The sequence below is a fragment of the Nelusetta ayraudi genome, unplaced genomic scaffold, assembly GCF_046127955.1.
Source record: "Nelusetta ayraudi isolate G7.1 ecotype Tasmania unplaced genomic scaffold, CSIRO-AGI_Nayr_v1 ptg000011l, whole genome shotgun sequence".
Classification (NCBI taxonomy): domain Eukaryota; kingdom Metazoa; phylum Chordata; class Actinopteri; order Tetraodontiformes; family Monacanthidae; genus Nelusetta; species Nelusetta ayraudi.
In genome coordinates this window covers 15699630-15726025 of record NW_027466061.1, presented here as the reverse complement: position 1 = coordinate 15726025, position 26396 = coordinate 15699630, and the positions used below count along the sequence as shown (strand labels likewise).

The following is a 26396-nucleotide window of genomic DNA, read 5'->3' as shown; positions in this document are numbered from 1 at the left end:
TGTTTTGTCTACAATATTTCACGACCTCGTGGCGCAACGGTAGCGCGTCTGACTCCAGATCAGAAGGTTGCGTGTTCAAATCACGTCGGGGTCAGTTTTTTTTTTTTGTTTTGTTTTTTTCTCTCTTCCTGAAGGGAAAGCACACTACATTATTTTGCTCATCTTACGAAAAAAGATAAACTGAATGACTGTAACATGAAATACGCTCTCTCTTATCACCTCAGAAAGATATGGTGTTTAATCTCACTGACTTCCTTGCGGCTTCCTCGTTGGCACTTTCAAAGGAAAACTCGGCAATGACGCAACCAAATATGAACTCCTGATTTACAAATTTGACTCATCGGATCAAAAAATAAAAATGTGGGCTCGTCCGGGATTTGAACCCGGGACCTCTCGCACCCTAAGCGAGAATCATACCCCTAGACCAACGAGCCAGCTACACAACCAACGGAAAGATCGACTCACAAACAATAGCCAAGTGAACCTAAACACCATTAAATAAGATGCATCCAACCGTTCCAACTGTTTTGAAACGTCTTAGAACTGCAGTACGTTAACGGATGTTTTATTTAACAAATACCCGAAACTCTTTACCCCACGTCCAAAGGTGTACGTGAAGAACGTTAACGGTTAAGGAAGTCATTAGGAACGATTGAGAATTCTGAGATAAAAGTCAGAATAACATTAAGGTCGAGAGGTTGCCACAATTGGCGGAGGGGGGAGGGGGGTTGGAAGTGAAGTTGGGAAGAGTTGTTAAAAACAAGTTCGTGATGCATGAATGTTGGAGGACGAATGGATATTGAGGATGGCCGTAATGCAGTACATGGGTGGCAGGGTTCCTTTAAACTTCAGAAAAAAACAAAAACATGTGGCTTTATTTGTTTTCAACGAGATAGACATATTGCATAATGCACGCAGAGAACAGAGCGGAGGACTCCCCTTACCATTCACTAGTGTCTTTCAGGTGAGGTGTTCATGCTCCATTATCTTATCTATAGCACCCATTTTCCAAAACACGTCTTACAAGATCCATGCCAACTATTTGTCGTAGCATAACATTGTGGGACATTTGCGTGCACGGTGAACCTGCTTCATCAAGCGAAACCCTTGGTGAAAACGTCGGATGACTGAGTATTGGCTACTCAAGCAAATCTGACCGCGACATACGGGGCTTTTCATCTGATGTCATGTGACCTACACCCAGCCATCTTGTGGAAAACGGAGAGAGAGAGAGAGACTAGAGGGAGAGAGAGAGCCACACAACTCGCATACAAATCTTGTGTTGTCAGAACTAGCTGAGGTAAGACAGCAAAAGTTTAATACACTGGCCGAGAATAATGCGTACATTATGTAACGTCTCGTGTCAGAGATCCACACTGTGGCGATCTGAAGCCGCCTGTGGCTGTCTTTTTAAGCCTGCATGTTCGCTTGGCCTCGCAGCACCGGGCTGCAGTACCTCGGTGTGCTTGCCTGGGCCGCAGAGGGTGCGGGCTGGATTAATGAGGAAATGTTGTTGTGGTTCTTCGCTGCCAGGAGGCCTCGTGTTGCTAGTTAGCCAACCTGTTAGCTTTCTGGCTACAAGTGTTTAAAAACTGGCATTAACTCACAACTGAGCGCTGTCACGGGTCGTCTATAGAACATTTCAGACTACGTCTGTTTCCGGTTGAAGTCATGTGCCAGTGTCTGCGTGACAACGTTCTTGCGTATGATAAACATACATTCGCTATGCTGATATGAAATGCTACAAGCTATCAACCGAAGCTAGTACACCAGCTAGCTAGCTAGCTGGCTAATACACTACTGTTGGTTTTCGCTTGTCGAACGTGAGCGTACAGTAAAAACTAAAGCGTGTAGCAAGTGGTGCTTGAATAGCCCAACTTGCAACATCGCTGCTACCTTTCATCTCGTGTGTGATTCTTTGGTGAACCAGTAACAATTACATTAACGTGTTCGCTAATACCAGGTTCTTACTTGCTGTGATTATCATGAATCAGAACGGCGATTGTTGGTAGCAATTCAACCAACCTGACCAACCATTTAGCTTGCCACGTTAGCTGACGTAGCGCTTAATGCTGACAACAGTATCTAATGTGCACTTAACCTTCCCGAGTGACAATCACCATTCGTAGTAGTAAGTACATGACATGTGCGGTACATACCCGCTATGAATTACTTATTGCGTATACCAACATCTGATCAGTCACTCTCGCCAAGTCTGTAGTTTTAGAGTTTTGACATCGAAGATGAATTCGCGATAGCGTTGCTCCATAATCTAAACGCCCTTTGGGGATAAAGACTAATCATGTTCGTTCCCGAGGTTAAAAAAAAAAACTTTCTGCCTCGTCTGATAAGTTAGTTCGAACGGTTCCTCCTTATCTATCGCCCACCTCGGACAGGACTATGTGAGAGTCGCTTAGCACCTCGTCGTAATAGAGTTATGTCAGGTCTAATGTGGTTGTAAAACCGAGCGGGTTCTTCGCTCTTTCTTCGCGTTTTGTGCTTGGTTGGGATGTGAACAGAACCGAATGCAAGTGCCACAGTTGAAATACTGAGCTGCTCAGGTCGTTGTCAACCATCGAGTTACACGTGGCCGAGTCTCCCATATGGTCAGTGTCATTGGAAGTCCACTGCACCCCACCCCCATTGCCCCCTCGTGTGTCGGGGAGTTTGCCTGCCTTTCTGTTGTCGAGCGACACACTGCGGGGACCGCTTGGTTGCAGAGACACGGCCGACCTCAGTTTACTCTGTTGGACATGTTGTCATTACTTTCTTAAGGTTAAAAAAGGCGAGTTGTCATTCACAGGTGTCTGACGTCTCTGCCTTGCCTGCTGGGAGTCCGCCCAAAATAGCTTTTGGCATATTGAAATGGTACACTGCTGGTGGGATGGGCCACATGTGAAGGCCAGTTGGAAGAGATCTGAGCAAGTGACAGAACCTTAAGTGTTTTTACACATCAGCTGCACTTGGTAAATGGTTGGCTGCAGTAAGCCAGCGTAAGTTCAAACGTGTTTGGATCGCTTAGACTTCAAACGCAGAGTCTTTGGATTTCATTTTGGATTCTTTACTATCTTATTGCTCCGTTGCAACTTACCTGGGTGACAGACTCATTTTTTGATACTAGTCAAACAAACAAACAAAATCTATTATAAGTACACCACAAGAAAGTGCAGTAATTAAAGCTTTATGAGCAGTGATGTCACCAGTGTGTAACTTGAACCTTAACAGCATGGGGGGGGCAGAAGAGTTTACAGAATTATACACCACTTTGTTGTGTAGAAGATACAAGCGTATCAAACATTAAAAAAAAAAAAACACTATTGACTGACACGGTGCTACAGTTACATTGTGCTAATGCTCGCTGCTTTTCACCTTTGCAGAACTTGGAAGAATGACTGAAACTCAGACACTAAACTTTGGACCTGAATGGTAAGAGAGGCAACACAAATAGTCCGGAGGGGTGCAGGAGGCATTGTTCTGGGGTTGTGACCTGCTTGGCTTTTTTTTACTGCCACGTCCAGTCATTCTCTATACACGTTTAGGCACGACAGGTGCTTTCTACGCTTCATTGTTGTCACCCTTTTACAGTCCCCCTTTGTCCGATTCTACCTGTCGCAGGCTCCGTGCGCTGTCTGGAGGTGGTGGCAGTGGAGGCAGCGGTGGTGGAAGCAGCTGTGCTGTTGCGTCGCCACCACTCTCACCTGTGTTGCCAAAGTATAAACTTGCAGACTTTCGCTACGGGAGAGAAGAAATGTTAGCACTTTATGTAAAGGACAACAAGGTGGGTCGCGCCGTCGTGTCTGGATTGCAAGTTGTCAGGGATGCCACAATCCTCGAGACACACGTCATATTCTCACATCCGTGTTCGCGTCTGTCCCTCAGATCCCCATAGACCTACACGACAAGGAGTTCCTGCCAATCTTGCAAGAGGAGCCCTTGCCACCTCTGGCACTCGTGTCTTTTACGGAGGAAGAACAGGTAGGAGCTGTCTTCGTGGCACCAGAGAAAAATACAGAGGCAACCTGTGACTTTGCGACCCGAGAAAGACGGCGATCCGGGCCTCGGCCCGGGCGGCCCTCTTGGAGTTCACCAGTACCTTTTGTTAGTGAGGCTATCAAACAAAAAGCAAGTAGGACGAATAATCAGCGCGTCCTCTCTTCTTCCACCCTGCCCTCTCCCATTGTGTTTGCAGAGAAATTTTTCCATGTCTGTAAACAGTGCTGCTGTAATGCGGCTGACAGGGCGAGGAGGTGGGCCAATTGCCGGGGGGGCACCGAGAGGCCGAAGTACCTCAAGAGGTAGAGGTAAGAAAGTGAACCATTTCAATAACGCCGTTGGAGAATCTTCTGTATGGAAGCCTCTGTTTTGTCCTCCGTGTAGAAACATTGATGTCAGCTGCTGAATGTTTGTGCATGATTGTTGTTAGGCCGTGGTAGAGGAGAAGGAGGGTTTTACCAAAGAAGTTTCGATGATGTGGAAGGTTTTGGTCGTGGAGGAAGAGAAATGCACCGTTCCCAAAGCTGGGAAGAGAGGTATTTAAAAAGAGCGTGAATGTAAAACATTTGCTTGCATGTCTGTGGAAATATGTTCACGGTTTTTGCTTGGCACAATTTACCAATGTTTGCTCTCTGATGAAAGCGTCTTGGGTTTTGTCTCACCAGGGGTGACAGACGGTTTGAAAAGCCCGGTCGGAAAGACCCAGGTCGGTGCCCAACTTTGCTCTTCAATCAAACCCTACAGTGTGGACTTAGATAATCCCTCACGTTCTTGTTACTTCTCCCTGTTGGTCTTGTAGATGCTGCTCCAGGACATTTTCAAATCAATCATAGTAAGTGCGTTGGCTCAGGCTCGGCCGGCTGCCACAAAGTTCCTACTGTATTTGGCAGGTAAATTAAACCTTCATTTCTGCACACAACAGTGCGGGGCAACTACGAGGACGCTGCGCCGGCCCCACCCAGGAAGCATGACTTCACGCGTGCAGGGAGTGAGAATTGGCGTTCCACTCGAGATGATCAAAATGGTGAGGATGAGGAGGGGGGCTGGCGTCTGGCGGGTTCCCGACGCGATGGGGACCGGTGGTGCCCTCCGAGCCCAGGTCGGGAAAGCGCAACGTACGCTCGTAAACTGGTCTGATGTGGCTTTTAGAGTCCAGCCATTTTTTCCCTCACCACCCAGACGGTCCTCGATCAGCAGGCTGGCGAGAATACCCAGATCAGCGCCGCCGTTTCCCCTTCGACGCGAGGGAAGACGAGAGGAGCTACAGGAGGCCGCGGTCAGGCAGCGGCAGCCTTGAGGACGAGAGGGACAGTCTGCCCGAGTGGTGCCTGGAGGATGCCGACGAGGAAGCGGGGACCTTCGATTCATCGGGGGCCTTCCTGTCTCTCAAGGTGAGACGACACCCGGGGAAGATTTCTCTTAAGAGCCCAGTATCGATTAGCACTTATCTAGTTTGAATTAGTATGTCGATTTCTTGTCCATCCAGAAAGCCTCCAAGGAGCCGATCCTGGAGGAGGCGGAGCTCGACTTTAAACCTCTTGAGGAGTACGAAGAGGGATTGGAGGAAGAAAGGCAGCTTAAAGAGACCAAAGAAACAGAGATGGAGGTCAAAAGTGAACGGAAAGGTCAGGCACTGTCTTGTGGTGTTGTATAGCAAACGGGCATGGAGGTTTTTGTTCAAGTTGTTAATTTATTTTGAGAAAAGCACCAATTGAATTTCTATCTTTGATCAAATTACACGATTGTCATCGTTGTAGGTTTGCTGTTGGAAAATGTCACTTTTGAAGCATGAGTTGTTTTCAGGTCTTTGTCTTCCTCCCCTTCAGTCTGTCTGCTTTCCCTGATCAAAGCGTGTTGTATTTTTATGCTGCTTTCAAGCCATTTGTGATGTTAGCAACAAGTATGCAATCACTTGACGCCATAATATTTTAAACGCTACCATCAATTCCCAACTCACATAATGTTTATTAATTGAAGCTCTGCTGCTGCAGGTGGTGACAGGTGCGTCCCGTCCTCTTATTTTTAACTTTGTTTTCCTCTTTTAGACATGCCGAGGTTGCCAGAGGAAGCGCCACCTGTTGCCCAACCCGTTGCTCCCACACTTCCAGAGCCCCAGACTGCTGCCCTGTCTCTGTCCCACAGCCAGCCCAGTAGGACAGAAGAATCCCTGAGGCCGGTGGAACAGCAGCCTCTTGTGGAGCCTCCACCAGAAGCCTCTAAAGTCCCCCTGCATGTCCCCAAGTCCAGCTGCATGCTTGAGTCCCTTCCCATGAACCACATCTCAACAGCACTCACAGGTGGGATTTCACGGCTAAGTAGAAATTTGGCCACTTGGTTTCAACTACAAAGGAATGCCTGTCTGTTTTACGTTGGATTTTTTTTTTTTTTTCTTTCTCTCTTGCCGCAGAAGTATCGGCTTCGGCACCTTCGCTGCAGCTACCACAGCAAAAGCCCATGGAGGTTCCCAAGGCAGTAGCAAACCCGTTGCCGTTCCCTACGAGCATGTTGGCACCTATTAGCAGGCCGGCCGCCATGTTGCATGACACGGATGAAGATGAGGGACTGAAACACTTTGAGCAGGTAACCTGGTGTGCTGAGCAATCCTACAAAGCACAAGCAACACTTTCAGAGAGAAGAGTTGTTAATGGGATTATGTATCACCATACATCTCACGAAAATGCATTTTCCCATCAGGAGGCTGAGAAGATGGTAGCGTATCTACAGGATGGCGCAGCGGATGATGACAGACTCCCTGCGAAGGCCCCAGAGAAGCCCAAACCTGCAGGACTGCCGCTCACCCATGAGGCTGCTCTCAAGTGGTTCTACAAAGACCCGCAAGGGGAGATACAGGGTGAGATTCAAAACGGCATCATGAAATGGAGGCTAGAAAATGAAATCTTGCGTCGTCTTTGTTTGTTTTTCTCTAGCTATTTGTTAACAGGCCAGCTCGACCACACATTCATGTTGAATCTGTCCGTCTCTTCAAACCAATTCCTTCTTTTCTCCCAGGTCCTTTCAGTAACCAGGAGATGGCAGAGTGGTTCCAGGCTGGTTATTTCACTATGTCCCTTTTAGTGAAAAGAGGATGTGATGAAGTATTTCAAGCCCTCGGGGAGATCATCAAGATATGGGGCAGGGTTCCGTTCACGCCGGGCCCGGCCCCTCCACCTTTACAGGTCAGCACTTTTTCTAGCTTTGTTTTTGTTTTTTTTGTTTTTTTTTAAACTCTTCACCGATGTTCTATCAGCAGTCATACCAAACATGGCCTCTAGGTGGTATTATATACCACTCATCTGTGTTTGGTCTTCCTCCACTCAGCACTTTCCTTTCTCATTTTGTCTTTCCTGTACATAGCTGTACAGTGGTTAGTGGTGGTGTTGAGCTCCCTCCTTCTTTGTGATGCATCTATGCAGGGTGATGGTGATCAAGAGAGACTGAAGAGGCAGCAGGAACTCACTTCTGTTAACCTTTACCAGTATCAGCAGCTTCAATACCAGTACCTCCTCAGGTACAGTCACTCAACCGGTTTCTCTGGTACTGCTGCACTACATCCAACAGTCACTCCTTTAACTTTGGCATTTAAACATTTGTTCACATTGGGTGTGGTAAATCTGCTGCATTGCCCCACGAAAATGGTATAATCTCAACACTAAACACATTTTGTAAATGTATGCATGCTCGCATCCACTATGTGCTGTGCCTTCTAAATTCACAAAGTGTTTGTATTAATGCCTGTTCTATTTTGCTGTTTTCCAGGCAGCAGTACGCTCAGGCTCTGGCCCAGCAGAAAGCTGCGGCCCTCAACTCGGCTCCCGTGCAGCAGCAACAGCAGCACCAACAGCAGATCAACGTGCTACTACAGCAATACCAGGCGCTCAAGATGAGAGCCTCCGAGAACCTCTTACCTCCCGTCACTCGCGCCCTGTCTGTGCCAGATTCAGCTTCTGTGTGGGAAATGCAGAAGCCGTCCTCTCAGGCGCCCTGCACACCAAACCTTCAACAAACCGCTCCCAGTAGTGAGTATACCTGTCAGTAATGCTCCGCCGCTCGGTCCTGACTCTGAAAAGAATGTCTCGATACGATGCTGGAGATGGCGTCAAGTATTTGCTCTGTCTCGGTTGCCAGCGTGGGATGGCAGCAGCGTGTGGGACTTACCCATTGACTCGGTGGCGCAGGCTCCAACCATCGAGCAGATGCAACAGTACGAAAAGGCAAAGTCTGCAAAGGTAGAACACATTCACTTCAGTCACTGTGGATGACATTTGAATTGTACTTTGTCTAGTGTCAAACAGCAGTTGTGTGCATGTTTTGTGTTTTGATAGGTTTAAAATCAAGATTCCCCTCCTCTTGTCCTCTTGTCTTTGTTTCATATCAAATCGTCATCCTCACCTCACACTGTTCGTTCATTTTGTCTTTGCTTGACAGTTGGAGCTGGAGATGCATGAAGTGGAAATGAGAGCCAAAAGAGAGGAGGAGGAGAGGAAGCGTCTGGAGGAGGCCCTCAGAGCTCGGCAGGAGGAGGAACACAAGCGCTTGGAGGAGGAGGAACTGGCGCGGCAGAAGCAGGTGCAGGATTTTGACAGGTTTCTGAGTCGGCTGTCTCCGGCTGAACTGAAACTGATGCAGGGCTGTGAATTTAAGGAGGAGGCGTTAAGGCGGCAACGCGAGCTGGAAGAGGCACAGCGTCGGCAAAAGGAGGAAGAGGAGCGGCTGGCACAAGAGGAAGCTCTGCGGCGATTAGAAGAGAGGCGGAGGGAGGAGGAGGAGAGGAAGAAACGTGAAGAGTTCCTTCGCAAACAGGTGGACTAGCTAAGGCTCAGTGCCCGGGCTTGCTGCCGTCTGGTCTAAATGCCTTTATAAATCCCAAACCTGCCTCTTCCCACCACCCCCCAAACAGGAAGAGGAGCGCAGGAAGCTGGAGGAGCTTGAAGCCCTGAGGAGGAGAGAGGAGGAGAAGCGAGCGGAGGAGGAGGCGGCAGCGGCCGCGGCCGCAGCTTCGGCCGCGGCGGCGGCTCTGGCGCAGCAACAAGAGGAGGAGCAGCGGAGGAGAGAGCAGGAGGCCCAAAGACAGCAGGAGCTGCAGCGGCAGAGGCAGCAGCAACAGGAGGCCCTCAGGAGGCTCCAGCAGCAGCAGCAGCAACAGCAGCTCGCACAAATGAAGGTGATTCCTCACGTGACGCTTCTGCAAAATAAAGGCCTTGAAATGCATTTCCAGGCTTCCCACAGTCATGGAAAACCTGGAAAAGTCAGGGAATTTTGCATATATGTCAAATTCCGTGAAGCGCCTCTAGTCTCCTACAATGCTGCGGTCACCAAACTAGGCTAAGTCAACTAGCGCCAGCTATGTAGTTTAGTCTCATTGATCACCTACAGATTCAACCTTCAGTTATCTTTGTTTTAGACGTAAAGAGGGGTTTTATGGTTTGCGGTAACGTCATGGAAAATGTTGCCTGTGAAAATGAGTCCCTGTACTCAAGTCTGACGGATGTCCTGCTTCTCAGCTTCCATCGTCCTCAAAGTGGGGCCAGCAGTCAGCCGGCACTGTCAGCCAGAACCAGAACGCGCTGTCGCTGGCTGAGATCCAAAAACTAGAAGAGGAGAGGGAACGGCAAATGCGTGAGGAGGTGAGTTCAGCAAGCGGCAGGAGCTGTTTTTTTTTTCTTCTCAGTGTCGTCATGCTGCGTCGTCGTCCTCCAAGCTAACTGGCGTGATCCTCTCTGCCTTGTCCTTGAAGCAGCGGCGCCAGCAGCAAGAGTTCCTGAAGCTGCAGCAGCAGCAGGCCTTACAAATGGCCCTGCAGCCCCAGGCCAAGCTGCCTGGTTGGGGAGGTGTGGCCAAGCAGCCAGCCACCAAGTCTTTGCTGGAGATCCAAAGGGAAGAAGCCCAGCAGATGAAGCAGCGCAAAGAGCAGCAGCCTCAGCAGCATCCCACTGTGACTCAGCAGACCCGCCCCCAGACCAGAACCGTACGCATATTTTGATGTTACTTGAGCCAGTATACCTGTTAAAGACTTCTTATTTTTCATTTTAGACTGACTTTTCAAATCAACAAGTAGTCTATTTTATCAAAACGCTCTCTCGTGTGTCTGTGACGTAACAACAAGGATGAAGAGCAAAGAACCAACAACTGGCTAAAAGTCCATAATTTCTCATTTTAAGCTTTAAATTATTATTTTTTTCTTCAAAAAAAGAATTTTTGATTTGACTCGCAAAGAAATAGTTAATGTTGAAGCTAACAGTGAAATTTTGTACGTTCCTCCTTTCATTATTTTTTTTGTCTTTTTTTATTATTTTTTTTACCTTATGTAAGCCAAAATTTCACACTCTGGCGTGACAGTTGCATTATCTTCCCCTTTGTGCAGCCGTCTCTGAGCAGCTCTGCGTGGGGATCCGTGAGCACCAACCCCTGCGCCAACTGGGGCTCGGACTCCAGCAGCATTTGGAGCGACGCCCACAACTCCAACATGGGATTCTGGGATGAGGCGGTTAAAGAGGCCGCCCAGCCGCCTCCGCAGCCCAGAAAAAGCAACGCGCAGAAGAACAGCAAAGGCAACGCAAACCTCAGGTATCTCTTTTGAAACATCTCGACAGGAAAAAATGCAAGACCTCCATCAGACGGACGGAGCAATGACACTCTGCGCGCTTCCTCTTGTTCAATACTTTGATGTAGCAACTCGACAAGTGGGCGGGCCAATAAGAAAGTGGAGGAGGAAGAGAAGCTGCTCAAGTTGTTCCAAGGGATGAGTAAGAGCCATCAGGACACCTTCATGCAGTGGTGTGAGCAAACTCTGCACACCCTCAACACGGCCAACAATTTGGATGGTAAAAATCACGTTGTTTGTTTTTATTTTGTTTTTCAACGATGCGCCACTTTGTCCGTTCAATCCAAGCTCACGTGTGCCCGCCGTGTCTCTCCGCTCAGTCCCGACGTTTGCATCCTTCTTGAAAGAAGTGGAATCTCCGTACGAGGTGCACGACTATGTCAGGGCCTACCTGGGGGACACTCCCGAGGCCAAAGACTTTGCCAAGCAGTTTCTGGAACGTCGTGCCAAACAAAACGCTAACCAACAGAAACCAGCGCAACAGAACCAACAGCAAGCACTCAAGCAGCAACAGGTGAGCGGTGCCGAGGTGGAGCCACCTGTCAGTCACTGCAGGACCTCGGTTCTTGTCAACAGCCTCGTGAGTCCTGTTATGTGACCAGATGGGAAGACTTTCTGTCCCTTTGTGCGGCCCAGAAATGATGGCGACTCTGGGGCATTTCTGCCCGTCAGAGCGATGAGGCCTGACTGCTGCTCCTATTTACCCTCCTTATAAGATTCATCTTTTGCGTCACGATGTCGGATTAGCCTCAAAGGATTTCATTGCCCCTTCTGTTTACTGGCATTTGTGGTGGAAATGAAGACGAGGTCTGTAAAAACTGGTCAGGATTATTAATGCAGCACCATACAGACTTAAAATTATTATTTTTAAGAGACGAGAAACACAAGAAACATTTATCTTGTAATTATCTGGTGTCTGTTTTCTTTGTTGGTTGCTTGAGCTTGCTTTATTGTTTCAGTTTCTTTCCCCTTGTTTTTCGTCTCTTTTTCCGATTATTGTTGACATGTTCGAAAAAAATCAAATCAAACCATTTTTTAAAATGTAGCAAGGTAAAGCTACCAAAGCAGGCTCAGATGATTGTGTCACAATATGAGACTGTTGTATCCTCTTACTTAATAACATTGTTAAAAACACCTCTCTAATTGTTGGACAGGACTCTGTATGGGGTGGAACAGAATCATCGTTGCTCTACCAGTCGAACCACTCGGGAAGCCAGCAGCAGCAGCAGCAGCATCGCTTTGAAACGGTCACCTCAGGGAAGAAGAAGAAGAAGCAGAAGATGGTCCGCGCAGACCCCAGTCTTTTAGGTGAGAAGGCAAACAGCGTTCGAGCTGAGTCTTGTCTGACCTGCTTGCTAATTGAACGCTCTCTCTGTGGCGGTGTGTTTCAGGTTTTTCTGTGAACGCATCATCTGAGAGACTGAATATGGGAGAGATTGAAACTCCGGAGGACCCTTAAGCGGCAGAGGACGAGCGACCCCCCCCCCCGCCCCCGCCCCCCCCCCCTCCTCCGAATGACTGTATCCCATTTGAACAGCAGCTGTGTCACCTGGAACCTTGTTGTGGCCGCCTCCACAACGCTCACTTTGATTTTGAGTTCCCCGTCGCCCAGACGTGCACCGCTAATCCCTCTGGAGTCCCTCACTGTGAGCGGAAGCCTCCATGGCAGTGCGTAGTTTTTGTTTTTTGTTTTTATGACTGCGGCCTCAGACCTCTAATCTGACAAAAGCAAGGAAAAGAGAGGAAAGGAACTCTCAGATAAATGCAGCAGAGCAGGCCAGTGAGACAACCAACCAACCAGCCGGGATGGCAACTATAAGGAAGCTCCAGAGCGGCTCCAGCGTCTGTTGGGCATCAGCTGCTTCTTTCCTGAAGCATTTCCAGTCATAGACATTCTCAAGGGTTGAAATTGATCTCCATCGCACAGGATGTTTTTTCGTTTTTTTTTGGTTCTTTTTAAGTTTCTAAATACAAATTTAATTTTGGGGGGTATTATTGAAAGGGTTTGAGATATATCCATTGATTATTTTTATTTTATGTTTTGCTTTATTTATTGAGTTTTCCCCTCACAATTCAATCATCCCCTCTCCCCCTTCCTGTGTACAGCTGAGTGTTCATGGATAAGGACTGCAGAGTAGAACCCAAGGATTCGTTCCCACTTATGTCCTGTTTTAAGGACATGTTCAAAAAGTTCCAAGTAGTTATCTATTTCTTGTAATATACTAGGCTGTTTAAAGAAAAAAAAGGCAAACTTTCAATTCTGCATCTGTATTATAATATATGAAAATGAACTGCTGGAGTCATACTTTTTTATTGCAGTATCAAATAATAAAAACAGTCTAAAGTGTGGGCCGTTCACACCTGTGTCTAAAACCCACTAATGTGCAGGATTTGTTTGATCCACTTGCTCTCACACCTATGAGTCACGTGAACTGTGTAAAGCGAATCACTTTGTTCAGGCACCATTTCTAGAAGTCAGACTCAGAGTTTGCTGCACTGACAAGCAAAAGGCACATTGAAACACTGGTGAAGTGAATATTATGGGATCTTTTGGATAAGACCAGGCCTTCAACATGGTAATTAATATTTTTCACCGAGAGAAAAATATAGAATATAAAAACATTTTAGCACTTAAACTTGTTTGCAAAGTGTGGGGGAAGAGGGGGGGGGGGTTAGCTAGAGAGTGCTCAGGGGTCAGCTGAATGTTTACCCCTCACACCAAAAACTATGTGGCCACAGAGGCAGGGAATGGGAGTGGGTGTGGCCCCGTGATGATGTGCTCACAAAGTCCACAGTGTCCAGACGGTCCCGAGCACACCTTGTCCCAGACACACACACTTTTCGCCTTACGCCGTCCTACCTCCTGCCGCTCCTCCGCACTCTGGTCCCGCTCCTCTCCCCGGGGTCCTCCGCTCACCTCAAGTCCGCTGTCGGAGGAGAAGACGACCACCGCCATGGCTCACAGCGTCTGCAGGCTCGTCCTCCTGGTGCTCGTAGGCCTCCTGGTAGCCTTCGTACACGCAGGTAAACGCTGCTGCTTCTGTGCCCTGCAGCCCAGATGCTCGGACACTGCTGAAGCATTGGTTTGCCTTTTATCTGCCCTGAAGGTTTTGTGGTGCTTCCCGTTTCTGTTGAAAAGGGAAATTAGGTGTTAATGAATTGCTGTTTCTAGTGGTTGACAGTGGCAGATGTTCCATTTGGTGCATGTCTGAAATGAAAGGCGTGTGTTTTGATGCCACGTTACACCTAAAGATGCACATGCACAGATGTGCCCGTGCCGATCAGAGAGTGATTGAATCACTGTGGCACAGGAACTCTCAGGGAGACTGTCATAACTGGTGACAAGACAATACTGAGGAATTGAAACAAAGTGCGAACTATCTATTGCTTCTGTCTGTTCTTTGCTCTTTTTCTTTGCAAAGCAGTTTCCCCACAAACCTCTGTGCGCAGTTGAAAGGATTTCTGCCCCAGAGGGCACAGTACAGGTCTTGCAGGGGAGCAGTGTGTGAGAAAACACAAATATTTTCACCTTTCATTTTATGTTTAAAAAACAGTAGCTGTCGAGATGCAGTTGGATGTTGAGGTGGATGGGGAGCTAGCTTTGAAAAAAAAAAAAATGATGAGCTATGCAGAATATTTTAGTTTTGCATGCCAGGTTTACTGTACTGAGGACTGTGTTGTACTGTACTGACACCTGCCTTGCACTCTGACTCACCTCCTATCTGTTTTTGTTATGCATGTGGGCGATCCAATGTTTTTGAGTAGTGCCACCCATCCTGACCACAAAACCGACCAACCCAGTGACTGATCCGGCGTGACTTGCGGCCCCAACAGTTGACTCAGCGCCGCTGGCGAGGCTAGGCGCGAACCGAGAGGCTTAAGCAACACAGTGTGACTGTGACTCATTCACTCTTTCTTTCATTTTCCTCAAAATTGCCATTTTCTTTTTCGTAATTGACGGATTTAAACTTTAAAATAAATGAAGCAGTTGCAGCGATCTGATCCAGGCTGGGTCTGAATTTTCAAGTTGTAACATTGGTTGTTTGTCAAGTATGTCGGTGGAGTTTGAGGTTAAGAGGTTGCACAGGGGACACAACCAAAGTTGTTTTCGGGCTGTGTTGTTGCGCTTTCAGTTGTTGGCCAGGTTGCTTTTTCACACACACCTGCTTGCATGCTCTGTCCTCTCTCTGGCTTGTGTGAAAACCTGAACCAAGAGGCCAAAATGCCAACAAATGGCCTTCTGTGTGCGTGTTGGCATCCTCAGTGCGCCTAATAATGTGATTTTTAGGCCTTCCTGCAGCCCCAAAATTTTCAAAGACACATGAACTGAACCAGGAGTTGTTGTTTTTTTGTTTTTTTGTTTTTTTGTTTTTTGTTTTTGTTGGTTTGATTGATTTAGAAAAGGCACAATGTGGAAAAGTGATTTGCTTCGGTGTGAGTTTGGTTTTCAGATGACAAAGTCATAATTCTGTAGTTTGTTAGTCCAAGGCATTCATGATGTATTCTCAGTAGATCTTGTTCTGCGCCAGGGGTTGCAAAACATTTTTGAGGCATTTTGTTTGAGGTTTTTTTGGTTTTGACCTTCAAAATCTTGTGTATGGAGTCAGTTGGAGATAATATAATTACTCTGTGGAATGAAAATGTTACTAAACCGTCAAAGCAAGTTGGTGTCAACTGGAAGTCTTCCATCATTGCTGGGTAGGTGTAGTAAATATTTGCTGTATCATCACTTTAAGACGGTTAAGGTGACTAGAGTACGTGGAAGGAAGTGGCTGGTTCAGAATAGGGCATTTTATGTCACTCCAACTAAGAAAGTAATGAGTTTGAACATGGCAGATGGTCTTGATGTTTGTTAGAAAGAATAAATCAAAGGGAGGATAGTCAGCAGCCACAGCTGTCCTTTAAGAAGACTTCCAGTGTATCTACCCCATATGGTTCAGTCATGCAGAAGACCCTTCAAGCAGAAACCTCCAACTGAAGCACAAACTCCTCCTGAATGGAAACAAACCCAACAGAAAACATCGTGTTATTATTTTTGTCTTCCCATTAAATCAGGCTGTCCAGAATGTGAGACTGTATACACACACACACACACACACACACACACACACACACACACACACACACACACACACACACACACACAGAAACACGGGGACTATTTAATAAACAAGTTTGTTTTACATCGAGGGCCTCGCCAGTGGCGGCTTTGGGCCTGACCGGTTGTTACTGGTTGCAGCTCACTGCCCTCTGCGACCGCACAAGCTGCCTTTTGTGCAGCGGGCTGAAGGCCTCATTGATGGCTGTGCTGGCCTCGGGCCGGGGCCTCCGACCGTCCAGCTTGCGGCGCGACAGGAAGCTGCAACGCGACCCCCGAAAGTCAACATGGCGGCATCAAAACACCCGTATCACAGATCAGCAGAGAAAGTTGCTGATTTCAAAGATATGGGACCGCAAGATGAGGTGGGGGGTTTTTTCGTGCAGAGGCAGACTGATGAGTCTGTTTGGTGCAGACACAGAGGAGACAGCGGAGGGCAGATGATGAAAGGCAAGGCAGAGGAGTTCATTAAGGGCGTCAGCCGGCCTAAAGTAAATATGCAGCGTTAAATGGGCCGAGTGTATATATGTTTGATTTACGGTCGGCTGGAATGTGCTGCGTTGAGGACGGAAGAAGTGCATCATTGAGTGGGTGGGCTCATTTATGAACGGTTTTAGTTGGACTGCGTTGTTGTTTTTTTGTGTGTTTGTTTTTTAATTGATGGAAGGAATTCAAAGACAACGGCTGAGAACTTTACAAGGGTCTCCGCAGACCCTGAAGGATGTGTCAGCGAGGAGAAATGTGCCTGATAGAGACGCTTTGTTCCGCCTCCTGTAGAGGTGTGAAAAGTCTCAGGGCTGTCTCGTGCTCAGACGGGAGGAATGTCAGGGGACAATTTGGGATGGAAAGCGGAGGGACAGGAGACTGACTGGCACGAGGCAAGACTCATCCTCCTTGTACATTTCTACAAAAAAAATGTATCCTAATTTTGGAAAATTAACCTCCATTGGGAAAACTGGAGGCAGGGGGAAATGTAAAGAGTCCACTTTCAGTCCAAATGGATAAAATGTCCATTCTCCACAAAGACATCCTTATGACCGGGCCGCAGCCGTTGAGCTGCTGACATAGAGGGTCGCTGTTCAAATCTTTCCAGAGGAGTCTGTGGGCGCTGCTCTACAACACAGAGGCCTCGGAGTCAAGTCAAACACGGCCTGTGAAAACGGCTTTTAAGAAAAAAGGGGACGAGAAAACAAAGCAACGGCTGCCAGTCCTTGTAAGCAGCGGCTCATGCCTCTCACTCCTGCCTGCAGACACCGTCCCCGACCACCAGGACACCATGTCTGGGGAGCCGCCCGGCGACGCCACCACCAAGTCCCCCTTTCAGCAGGTGACGGAGCAGCCGTTCACCTTCGACTACGACGACGCCACCTACTCCCAGGGCATAGAGGAGGAAGGAGGTAAAAGAACTTTTCACAAGGTCGCGCCATGGTGGCGATGATGATGATGATGTTGACAACGTTGAAGATGATGTTGACAAAGATGATGATGATGAAGTTGACGGTGACGATAACAATGATGAAGATGATGACGATGATGATGATGATGATGCTGGCTCAGCAGTGAGCGTGCTAACGCTGTGTCTCTCCCTGTGGGGTCAGTGGGGCTGCTGGGGCCGGGGGCCATCACAGCCATCGTGATAGCCGTGTTCCTGGGAGCCTCCGTCCTCCTGGCCCTCATCGTCATCACCCTCAGGAAGTTCACCGCCTCCTAGAGTCCACGCATGCCATCCTTTGAGTGTGTATGTGAGTGAGTGCGTGTGTTTTTAAGCCTCGAGGGTGTACGTGTGTCCACGTTGCTGTTTGACCTCACTGAAGGTTTACTGTTAGAAACTGGCTGGCTCTTCCAGTGTGAACCCCACAAAGTCTGTGTTGTTTGTTTCCGCTTATTCTGCCTGTGTCATTTGAAGATTTTTTTCCCTTGCTCACTTTTAAGGCATAGTTCACTCAGTATTGAATGCTCACCCGCTTGCTACTGACTGAAGGGTCTCCCAGACACATATAGATGACCCAAGCTGACACCACAGAGACCATTTTCTTCTTGTCTTTATTTCCCTTTTTAACTTGGCCACAATATGCATCTACTGGGTTGAATTGTTTCCCTTCATGAATGGCTGTGTGGATTAGAGAATGTCATCAGAGCCTCCATCAGCGTGGCGGTGAGCAAACAATAGTGGAAACTCGTGACATTTCTTTGTGAACTATCCTTTTAAAAACCGTCCTGCATGTACCCTGTTTGATTTTGTTAAATAATGTTATATACACTGTGTGTGTTTGTGCCCACGCGCACTCTTCACCCTATTTTGGAAGATATTTGAAGCAAATGTTTTTGTGTGTTAGGTTTTATTTTTGTAGACAAAATACACAGTATTTTCCCCTTCAGAGTGCGTGTTGAAACGTTTCATAAACATTTGAAGAGTCAAAGTGAGAAGAAAATGTTCCTCAGAGTTTGGCCGGGATTGTTGGTCATACGCGCTGAGCAAATATTAACTCAGAGTTGGATGAATGTCTGCAGTGAGGTGACAAATTGTTTGTTGTTGCTTTTTCCTTTTCACAATTTCTCTCCAACTGTCTCCAGGTTGTCAGTAATCCCCACTGAATTTTATCACTGTGACATCACAGCCAGTTTCCTGTGTTTGACTAAATAAATACAGACGACATGACCAAGGTGTGGGTTTTTTTTTTCCTTTTTCTTTTCACACACACGATTCACCAAAGTTTTGCCAGCAAAGAATTTCTGTCAGTCGGGGCGACACAGTCATGCAGTGGCTACAACTGCTCTCACAGCAAGAAGGTCCAGGGTCAATCCAGGGTTCTCCTGTGTGGAGAACAGAAGTGCGAACGGTTTTGGTGATGTACTTGATTAGGGCTTTAATTCTGCCCTCACCCTAAAACAGCTGGGATAGATGCCAACAGCCAGGCAACCCCAAATGCAGGAGAATTGGTGATAGAAGGATGTGTAAAGCCATTGCTATTATTAATGGAGGGATGAATGCATGTTAGTTAATTAGTAGTTAGTTAATTAGTAGTTAGTCGTTAGATTGAAACTGAGCCTTAAACTTATTTTAAAGACAAAGGCTGTCAAGTCACATGAGGTTTGAGTTACACACGTGGCGTTGCATGTGTGTGGTAAGCCACATATCATCCATCAGCAACATAATCTCAAATTGCCTTTCAAAGTCAGGTCTAAAGTTAGAAGAAAAATACTTTATTTATCTCACACTGGTGAAAGTGGCCTAATTACAGCAGCATCATTAAAGTATAAAAAAAAAGACAAAATTGACATTTATATCAACATACAAGTCATTTACTATATATTTACCAAAGAAAAGAAAAATGTAAGAAATGTCTTATTGCACAGTGAAGAGCATGTGCAGGGTGCAGTTGTGCAGCCTATTGGCTGCAGGTGGAAGGACGTGCGTTGGTGGCACTCCTTGCACTGGGGTGCAGTGGTCTGTAACTGAAGCAGCTGCTCTGGGTCTCCACAGTGTAGTGCAGGGGGTGGGAGGTGTTGTCCATGATGGATGTCAGCCTGGCCAACATCCTTCTGTCCGCCACCTCCAGGACAGAGCTGCCAGTGGACAGTCCAGGACAGAGCTGACTCTCTTCCTGTCTACCCTGCCAGTGACTCCACTACCCAGCACGCCATGGCTTCAGCCATCAGGCTGTATAACTGCACTCAATTGAATGCATCTTCTTAACAGCTTTACATTTTCTCTCAAAGGTGCAATAAAGTCTTATTTATTGTCATGTACATAGCTGTACATTCAACTGTCCATAAGATGTACATGTCTTGTTTTATTTTCCGTTTATAATATTTTATTTTTATTTTTATTTCTTTAATTCATATAATTCTCAATCTTTTGCACTGTGCCAGGGGTGTCAAACATACGGCCCACGGGCCGGATCAGGCCCACGAACTGGGGTTTTCCGGCCCGCGAGATGATTTTGTATTAAAAACTACAATTTTTCAATGAAAGAAACTGCTGTTCTAAATGTGTCCACCTGATGTCGCAATATCGTTTCTGCTTCGCAAACAAACTTAACGTTGGGACTGAGTAAATCGGCACAAGTACAGCCACTCATGTCTCCTATTGGGTACCCTCATTGCCTCAGCATGTCTCCTATTGGCTACCCTCATTGCCCCCGAATATCTCTGTCGAAACAGACAAAGTTGTTACAGAGCAGTGTCGCGCCTTTCTCGCTAAATCTGGCGACTCTCCAACTCCCCATGGCGACTTCTGTCAGCGAGCAGCGGGTCAGGAGGGGAACAGGGAGGAGACCCTCAGAAGAGACCCTCAGCACCCTGCGCCCAGGCAGCAAATGAGTCGCTGAACCCGCCCTTTCTTACAGAGCGGGATGTAAATGTAAAGGTTTATTCATTGTTACATTAAAATAAATCACTGCATTTGACTCACACAGCCTCAGTCACTTACTAACCCTTAATTCTAAGAATTTAGAGTCCATCAACAATCCTCTTAAATTACGTGGTTAAAACTAAAAGCTAAAGACATGTGACACTCATCAAAGCAGCAGTGAGGCTCTGACCAGCCAAACCTCTTCACTAATTAACAAGCCAACGACACTGCGCATTGAAACACAACTGAACCTCTTTTAGACACAATTCCAGAAAATGTCAATCATATTAAACAATACAATGTTTATTATCATAATATGGGGTAGATTGTGGTAAATATATTTAATATAATTAAAAATATATTTATATAATATAAAAAAAAAATACCTAAAACATAATTCCTCCAACAGCATCCATTGCGATCAAATGCAAATTGTCAGTTATGCAAATTCGACCTCTAGCGACTTTCAGGACAGCCAAAAGCGACTTTCCTTACTGAGGAGTTGGCAACACTGACGCAGAGTGCTCAAAGAACACGAACAAAGTCAAACAAAGAAAACAATTGGAAGTTGTTGTTATTTTTACAATATTATTACCATGCCATGATTTTACCGGTCCGGCCCACTTGGGAATAGATTTTCCTCTATGTGGCCTGCAAACTAAAATGAGAACTGGGACTGAGCAAGTCGGCACAAGTACACCCCTGCACTATGCAGTTTTGCTGCTGTAATTATGCAAATTTCCCACTGTGATCAATAAAGTTCTTCTTCTTCTTCTTCTTCTTCTTCTTCTTCTTCTTCTTCTTCTTCTTCTTCTTGACTGAATCAAAAATTTAGTTCAATACGCAGTTTTGTGCATCTCTCTCAAACTCCACCACCAGTTACTATGTGTTAAATGTGTGTCATGCTCAAGAAGGAAACTTGCAAACTCAAATGCAGTGTGTTTTCAAAAAGAAAGACGTCTCACTCCCATCACGCAGGGACTTCGACCATGTCTCGATTTTATGTTGAAGTACGGCCGCATAGGAAAACACTGGGTCTGCTTCAGTCACAGCAGGTGGCGGAGAAGCCTCGCGGAAGAAAAATACCTAGCAGAGCTCTAAATCTTTACTGGTTCATGAACGTTCTAAATCGTGTCTGAGCTCCACAAGGTCTCCCGAACTGAGTGGCAGAAACGTTCTCACACTTTGTGCACACAGTCATCTTAGCACCCGAAAGCAGGAAACGCTGAGCCGAAATCTCAGTCCAAATCTTCTGCTGTAGCCTCTCATGCGTCTGTGAGGTGAAGGCTTTGAAGGTTTCGCCGCTCATGTTTCTCTCAGGAGGGCGGAGGGCAAAACTTCAGAGATTCAAACTGAAACGCGTGACTTTGTTACAAAGAAAAGGGCAGAAAGCGCTCACCACAAGAGAGTCACATGAACATTTGTGCTAAAATGAAGAACATAGAACCACTGAATCAGGTTGTAAAACAAATAAATAAATAAATAATAAAAAAAAAAGCATTTCCCCATCAAAACACAAAGTGAAGGAATGTGCCACGTTCACAAGATGCAGTGAACACGGCAACCTGTGTGACTTAATTTCATGCAATAATGGAAATTCCACTTCTGGGGGAACATGACACTACTGTCATCAACAGAAATGTCTATTAGTGCGTCTGTTTCCTCAATTTTGAATGATTTCCTCATATTTGTTTTGTTGTGTATGTTTGGCTTGTTAGTCATGCAGCTGAAATGTGACGTCTCGTATCCCATCTGCTAGCTCGGCCTGTTGCCAGAAACTGATGGATAATCATTTCAATAACTATTTTTCTATATTTACGTATATTGAGATCTTTTTGTTTTTTCTTTTTTAGACATTTGTGATCCTGTGTTGATTAAGCACTGCCCTTAGGCAGTGCTTAATGTTGTGGTAATGTGGTTGGTTTTAATTTAATTGTAACTGTTCTATTGCTGCACTTTTGTATTGTAGAGAAGAACGCACAACCTATATGCTGTTGTTCAAATGTCGAGCACTTTCCCCTTTGCTTTAAGAGGCCGGCTTGTACTTTTCAACCACACAAGCTGTGTGTGGCATGACTCAGGAAGTGGCGATGAAACAATAAATCAAGAGAAAGCAGAAGTGTGTCTGGCACTTGTCTAGCAGTGTCAGACACTCAACATTCACGCTGGCATCCAGAAGGTAAGAACACAAGACTTCTTTTTTTCGCCGACAGTTGACTTTGTAATGCAAATGTTCTCAGCCTGGCAGTGATTTTGAAAAGATTTTCAAGGGAAACATATTTTTAGCGGAGGGGGCTAAACATCGACGCACTCATTTTTTTTAGCCGCTGCTAATCTTTCTGATTTAACTGACTGCTCTAAATAAATGGAGTCATTGTGAGGATTTTGGTAGCTTCCGTTTGTATGTAGAGCCAAAACACTCTACAAGGTCTAGATGGAGGTCGCCACCACGCAGATGTTTTTCTGTGAGCTGAGGGAATTCAAACTTCCCTTTGAATTCACCACCGACACTGTGTGTTTCAAACCCAATCAATGTGCCGTCCCCTGCAGCATCGGCAGTGGAATCATGTCAGCTAACTGCTCCTTTGAGAACGTAGACCATCTGATGAAGTACTTCGAGCTGGTTATCTACATCCCCATCTTCGTGTTGGGCATGATCCTCAACGCCATGGCGCTGTTCGTGTTCTGCGTCTTCCTCCGCAAATGGACCGAGTCGACCATCTACATGAGCAGCTTGGCCCTGATGGACGTGCTCCTCCTCCTGCCGCTGCCCTTCAAGATGCACGCCACCAACAACCGGTGGCCCGCCTCCCTCCAGCCGCTCTGCTCGGTCTTGGAAAGCTTGTACTTTGTGGGGATATACGGCAGCATCTACACCATCATGTGCATAGCCACGGACCGCTGGGTGGCCATCTGTCACCCTTTCAGAGCCAAGCAGCTGCGTTCGCCTGCCATGGCCCTGGGGGTCTGCGCAGCCGTGTGGGCGCTAGTGCTGTCCGTCATCTTCCCGGTCATCTACCAGTTCAGGGAGGGGGGAATGGAGGACTTCCACTGCTTCCACCGCTTCTCGCAGAATGGTTGGAGTCGTCCAGTGATCATCTGCCTGCAGGTGTTTGGCTTCCTCGGACCGGCGCTGGTGGTCATCTTCTGCTCAGTCCAGACCATCTGGGCGCTGAAGAAGTCCGGCCAGCACAGCCCGCGGAGCCGAGCCTGCGTGAGCATCATCTACAGCAGCCTGAGTGCTTTCTTGGTGCCCTTCACCCCGAGTCACCTGGGCATCTTCCTGCAGTTCCTGGTGAGACCCACTGCCAAGTTATTGCCATAAATTCAGTTTTAAAGATAAATGTTTTGTTTGGCTGCACTCAGTTTTTTTTTAAATTCAAGAGGTTCAATTCACACTTTTTGGTCAGAGCGTCTTTTTTATTGTACATTGTTTGCGAGTGGGATTCCGTTGTCTCGTCATGCTGCTCAATCACACTGTCTGCGTTTCTCACTTGGTCCGACTGTTTCATAAGTAAGGTCCCAAGTGGAGAGCAAATCTCCTTAAACACATATCCAGGACGATTTTATTTTATAATAATAATAATAATAATAATAATAATAATAATAATAATAATAATATATTTTAACAGTCAAAGATAAAATTGGAAAAAGCTCCCGCACACTGCTCGACTCTCTTCCTTTTTACCATTATTATAATTGTTATTATTATTATTATTATTATTATTATTATTATTATTATTATTAGAAGCGTTTTCCAGGTTTCAAAACGAAACTGACCAGTGACCACAACCCTCTGCTATTGATCCACCGCATGCGATGTACTACTGTCCTTAGACTACACAGCCAACGTACGTGTGTGTGAGACTCAACCCTGATATATTTGATAAGCTTGTAAGTTCAGCTTTCAGAGGGTACATTTGTTTTTCGATTTCACCAAGAAACTGGCTTGTTTACAGCATTGTTTCTGCCCCGAACACACAGAGAAATTATGCTACGCTAACATAGTGTCATACAGTCATTTCAGTAAGTTTCGGGCTGACTGAGGTATTTTCTCTTTTTTATTATCCCACTTTTCATTTTTCGGACATGTTGCGATTTTGCATTCAATCACTTTGTCTCATGCTGAACCATTAGAAACCTGGTACAAGCATTTGCTTGTGAGGTTTTAAAATGAAGCTAACTGCAAGCCTCCGCTATTTATCCAATGAGGAGACATAGCACAGCTGCTGCAGGTCCTCCTTGCAATATACACATAAATGATTCCCATTGCCTATAGGAATGTCCCATCAAACAAAAACTTATGTGTTTGTCTGATCAAGGCCTACAATTCACACATGACAACCTTCACTGAAAACAAACAGGAAGTGCACAATTTGTGTAATTGTAAGACCTCTTTCAGTACGTATTCTACCCACTAAACATGTTTTGAAATCTTTAAATTTGCCACATACGTTCAGACTGGTGAAACATTTACAAACATGAGGAATGAACACAATAGGCTCTACAGCGCCACCTACAAAAACAAAAGCAGCCACCCAGATCCATGTGACTGTTTTCCAGCAATGCAAAGACAAATCACTTGTTTGTCTCATCGGGGCCTGTGACTCTGACAGTCACACCGCAGAAAGCTGATTGAGGGGGTTCATACTGACAATGGCAGTGACATTGACGGAATGCGTGGGTAGTGGTTGGTAGGTGTCAGCAGGCGTCAGTAGGGGTTGGCAGGTGTCGGCAGACGTCATTGGGGTTTGCGGGCGTCGAGGGGCCACGGTGGGCCACAGCCGACTCAGTCCCTTGAACGATGCTTTCAGCAACAATTTAAAATTACGCTCTTACCATTCATTTATTTCTAATATATTTTTTATGTATCTACGTATGGCTCATCATTACGCACGACACCAATTGAACAGTATTTGAACTTTTTTAATCTGTGAGAAGATTTTATGATTGCTTTTAATTACTTGCTTTTTACTCCATTTGATTTGTTTGGTATTTTAACATCCACAAGTAGATATTTTGATTATAAAAGACTTAAACACAGTTTTGAAAAATATCCCATCAATTTTTATTTTGAAAAAAAGATAGATTTTCTTTTTTCAATTTACTAAAGCACAATAGAATGATGAGTTTTTTTAGTCTTGACATTTTAATTGTGGGGATAAATTATATATAAATATTTTCTTTCCAAACTGAATCCAGTTTCACCCAGAAAAAATCTTTTACTGCAGAATCAGTCAGACGCTGCAACAAAGACATTTTTTCTATGCTTCACCCATGCAGTCAGTCAGTGTATGAATATGGAAATTCTTTTTGAGGATTGCGCTGAGTAGTTTCTCTGTCGTCACCTTCAGGTGCACCAAGGAGTGATTGAGGACTGCGGCTCGAAGGCTGGCATCAGCCTGTTCATACAGGTCACCATGTGTTTGTCCAACATTACCTGCTGCCTGGATGCCGTGTGCTACTACTTCATCGCACACGAGGTGAGGAGCAGCAAAAAAACCTTCCGGCTGTCCAGGATAAGCCAGAGAAAAAACACTTGTAGCACCTCAGAGGTCTGAACCATCTTACAGACACAATTTGAACACACTTTGTACTCGGAAGGCTGCTCAAGATTTGAGTGGAATGCAGGAAATGCCCAGAGGGTTGATGCTGGTTTCAGAATGAGGCCACTGTGAAAAGTGAGGTCTGGCAAAGAAGCAGGTCAGATGCGAATCTTAATGAATTGCACAATTAAAATATCGAGAACTGCAGACTGCTGGCAGCTTTGGCCCAATGAAAGGAAGACGGTTGGCACTTTCAAAACCTCAAAGATTTGTGACTTTCAAATGTTAAATAAATGAAGAAAAAATTGAAGTTTTCAAGTGCCACCCGAGAGACAATAGAAATAGAAGGTGTAACTTGTTTTATCATGAGGAAACTAAATAGAGGTGTTAGTCCTGAACTCAAATCAGAGAAATGTTTGTAGGAAGTGGGAGAGATATTTTGGGCTGTTTTATGCAGCATTAAACCTCATCAACAAACAAAAAACCTTATAAGCGATACAATGTAAAATGTGAATGTATTATGTTTGTCTTACATAACAATAATAATTGTAGATATTTTTTTTTATCATAAATTACTTTTTAAAAAAAACAACAACACCATCACAGGCTTTTATTTATGGTGACATTTAATAGGTGAGACAGCAGATTCACATGCAATGTCTAACTTGAATTAAATTGTGGTGACTATTTAAAACTGTACATTACTAAAAAAAAATAATAACTGAACTGAACAATAGTAGCTCTGTAAGTATTAATGATTTTATTATTTTGAGTAATTATTATTAGAATTTGCTTGAAAGACGT

General features: G+C 45.8%; 3 protein-coding genes and 2 non-coding genes across 13 annotated transcripts; 4 read left to right on the top strand and 1 right to left on the bottom strand.

Moving 5' to 3' along the window:
• The first annotated feature begins 22 nt into the window (after positions 1-22).
• trnaw-cca (transfer RNA tryptophan (anticodon CCA)) lies at positions 23-94 on the top strand. The gene has a single exon. It is a non-coding gene; the product is annotated as a tRNA-Trp (tRNA).
• Positions 95-362: 268 nt separating this feature from the next.
• Positions 363-434, bottom strand: trnap-agg (transfer RNA proline (anticodon AGG)). The gene has a single exon. It is a non-coding gene; the product is annotated as a tRNA-Pro (tRNA).
• A 508-nt stretch (positions 435-942) lies between these two features.
• gigyf2 (GRB10 interacting GYF protein 2) lies at positions 943-12971 on the top strand. 9 transcript variants are annotated; one of them, XM_076021404.1, is made up of 28 exons: positions 943-964; positions 3378-3426; positions 3616-3778; positions 3880-3975; positions 4190-4301; positions 4424-4529; positions 4659-4699; positions 4793-4825; positions 4916-5092; positions 5173-5384; positions 5456-5618; positions 6039-6290; positions 6401-6573; positions 6688-6844; positions 7003-7169; positions 7407-7501; positions 7750-8021; positions 8119-8219; positions 8419-8559; positions 8635-8793; positions 8891-9154; positions 9495-9617; positions 9728-9958; positions 10355-10557; positions 10663-10814; positions 10915-11108; positions 11749-11902; positions 11986-12971. In XM_076021404.1, exons 2-28 carry the CDS (start codon positions 3389-3391, stop codon positions 12051-12053), a joined length of 4047 nt encoding a protein of 1348 aa, XP_075877519.1. In that variant the 5' UTR covers positions 943-964; positions 3378-3388; the 3' UTR covers positions 12054-12971. The 9 variants fall into 9 exon arrangements, with proteins under 9 accessions (XP_075877519.1, XP_075877526.1, XP_075877525.1 ...); XM_076021411.1 differs by lacking the exon at positions 943-964 and adding an exon at positions 1173-1300 and having other exon boundaries at positions 4916-5017; positions 5480-5618; positions 7750-8009; XM_076021410.1 differs by lacking the exon at positions 943-964 and adding an exon at positions 1173-1300 and having other exon boundaries at positions 4916-5017.
• A 289-nt stretch (positions 12972-13260) lies between these two features.
• On the top strand, positions 13261-18355 carry snorc (secondary ossification center associated regulator of chondrocyte maturation). The gene is made up of 3 exons (XM_076021413.1): positions 13261-13618; positions 16943-17089; positions 17291-18355. Exons 1-3 carry the CDS (start codon positions 13297-13299, stop codon positions 17401-17403), a joined length of 582 nt encoding a protein of 193 aa, XP_075877528.1. The 5' UTR covers positions 13261-13296; the 3' UTR covers positions 17404-18355.
• A 3721-nt stretch (positions 18356-22076) lies between these two features.
• On the top strand, positions 22077-26170 carry LOC142885187 (G-protein coupled receptor 55). Its single transcript, XM_076021397.1, has 3 exons — positions 22077-22225; positions 22597-23341; positions 25401-26170. The coding sequence occupies exons 2-3, from the start codon at positions 22613-22615 to the stop codon at positions 25605-25607; spliced, it is 936 nt and encodes a 311-aa protein (XP_075877512.1). The 5' UTR covers positions 22077-22225; positions 22597-22612; the 3' UTR covers positions 25608-26170.
• The last annotated feature ends 226 nt before the right edge of the window (positions 26171-26396 follow it).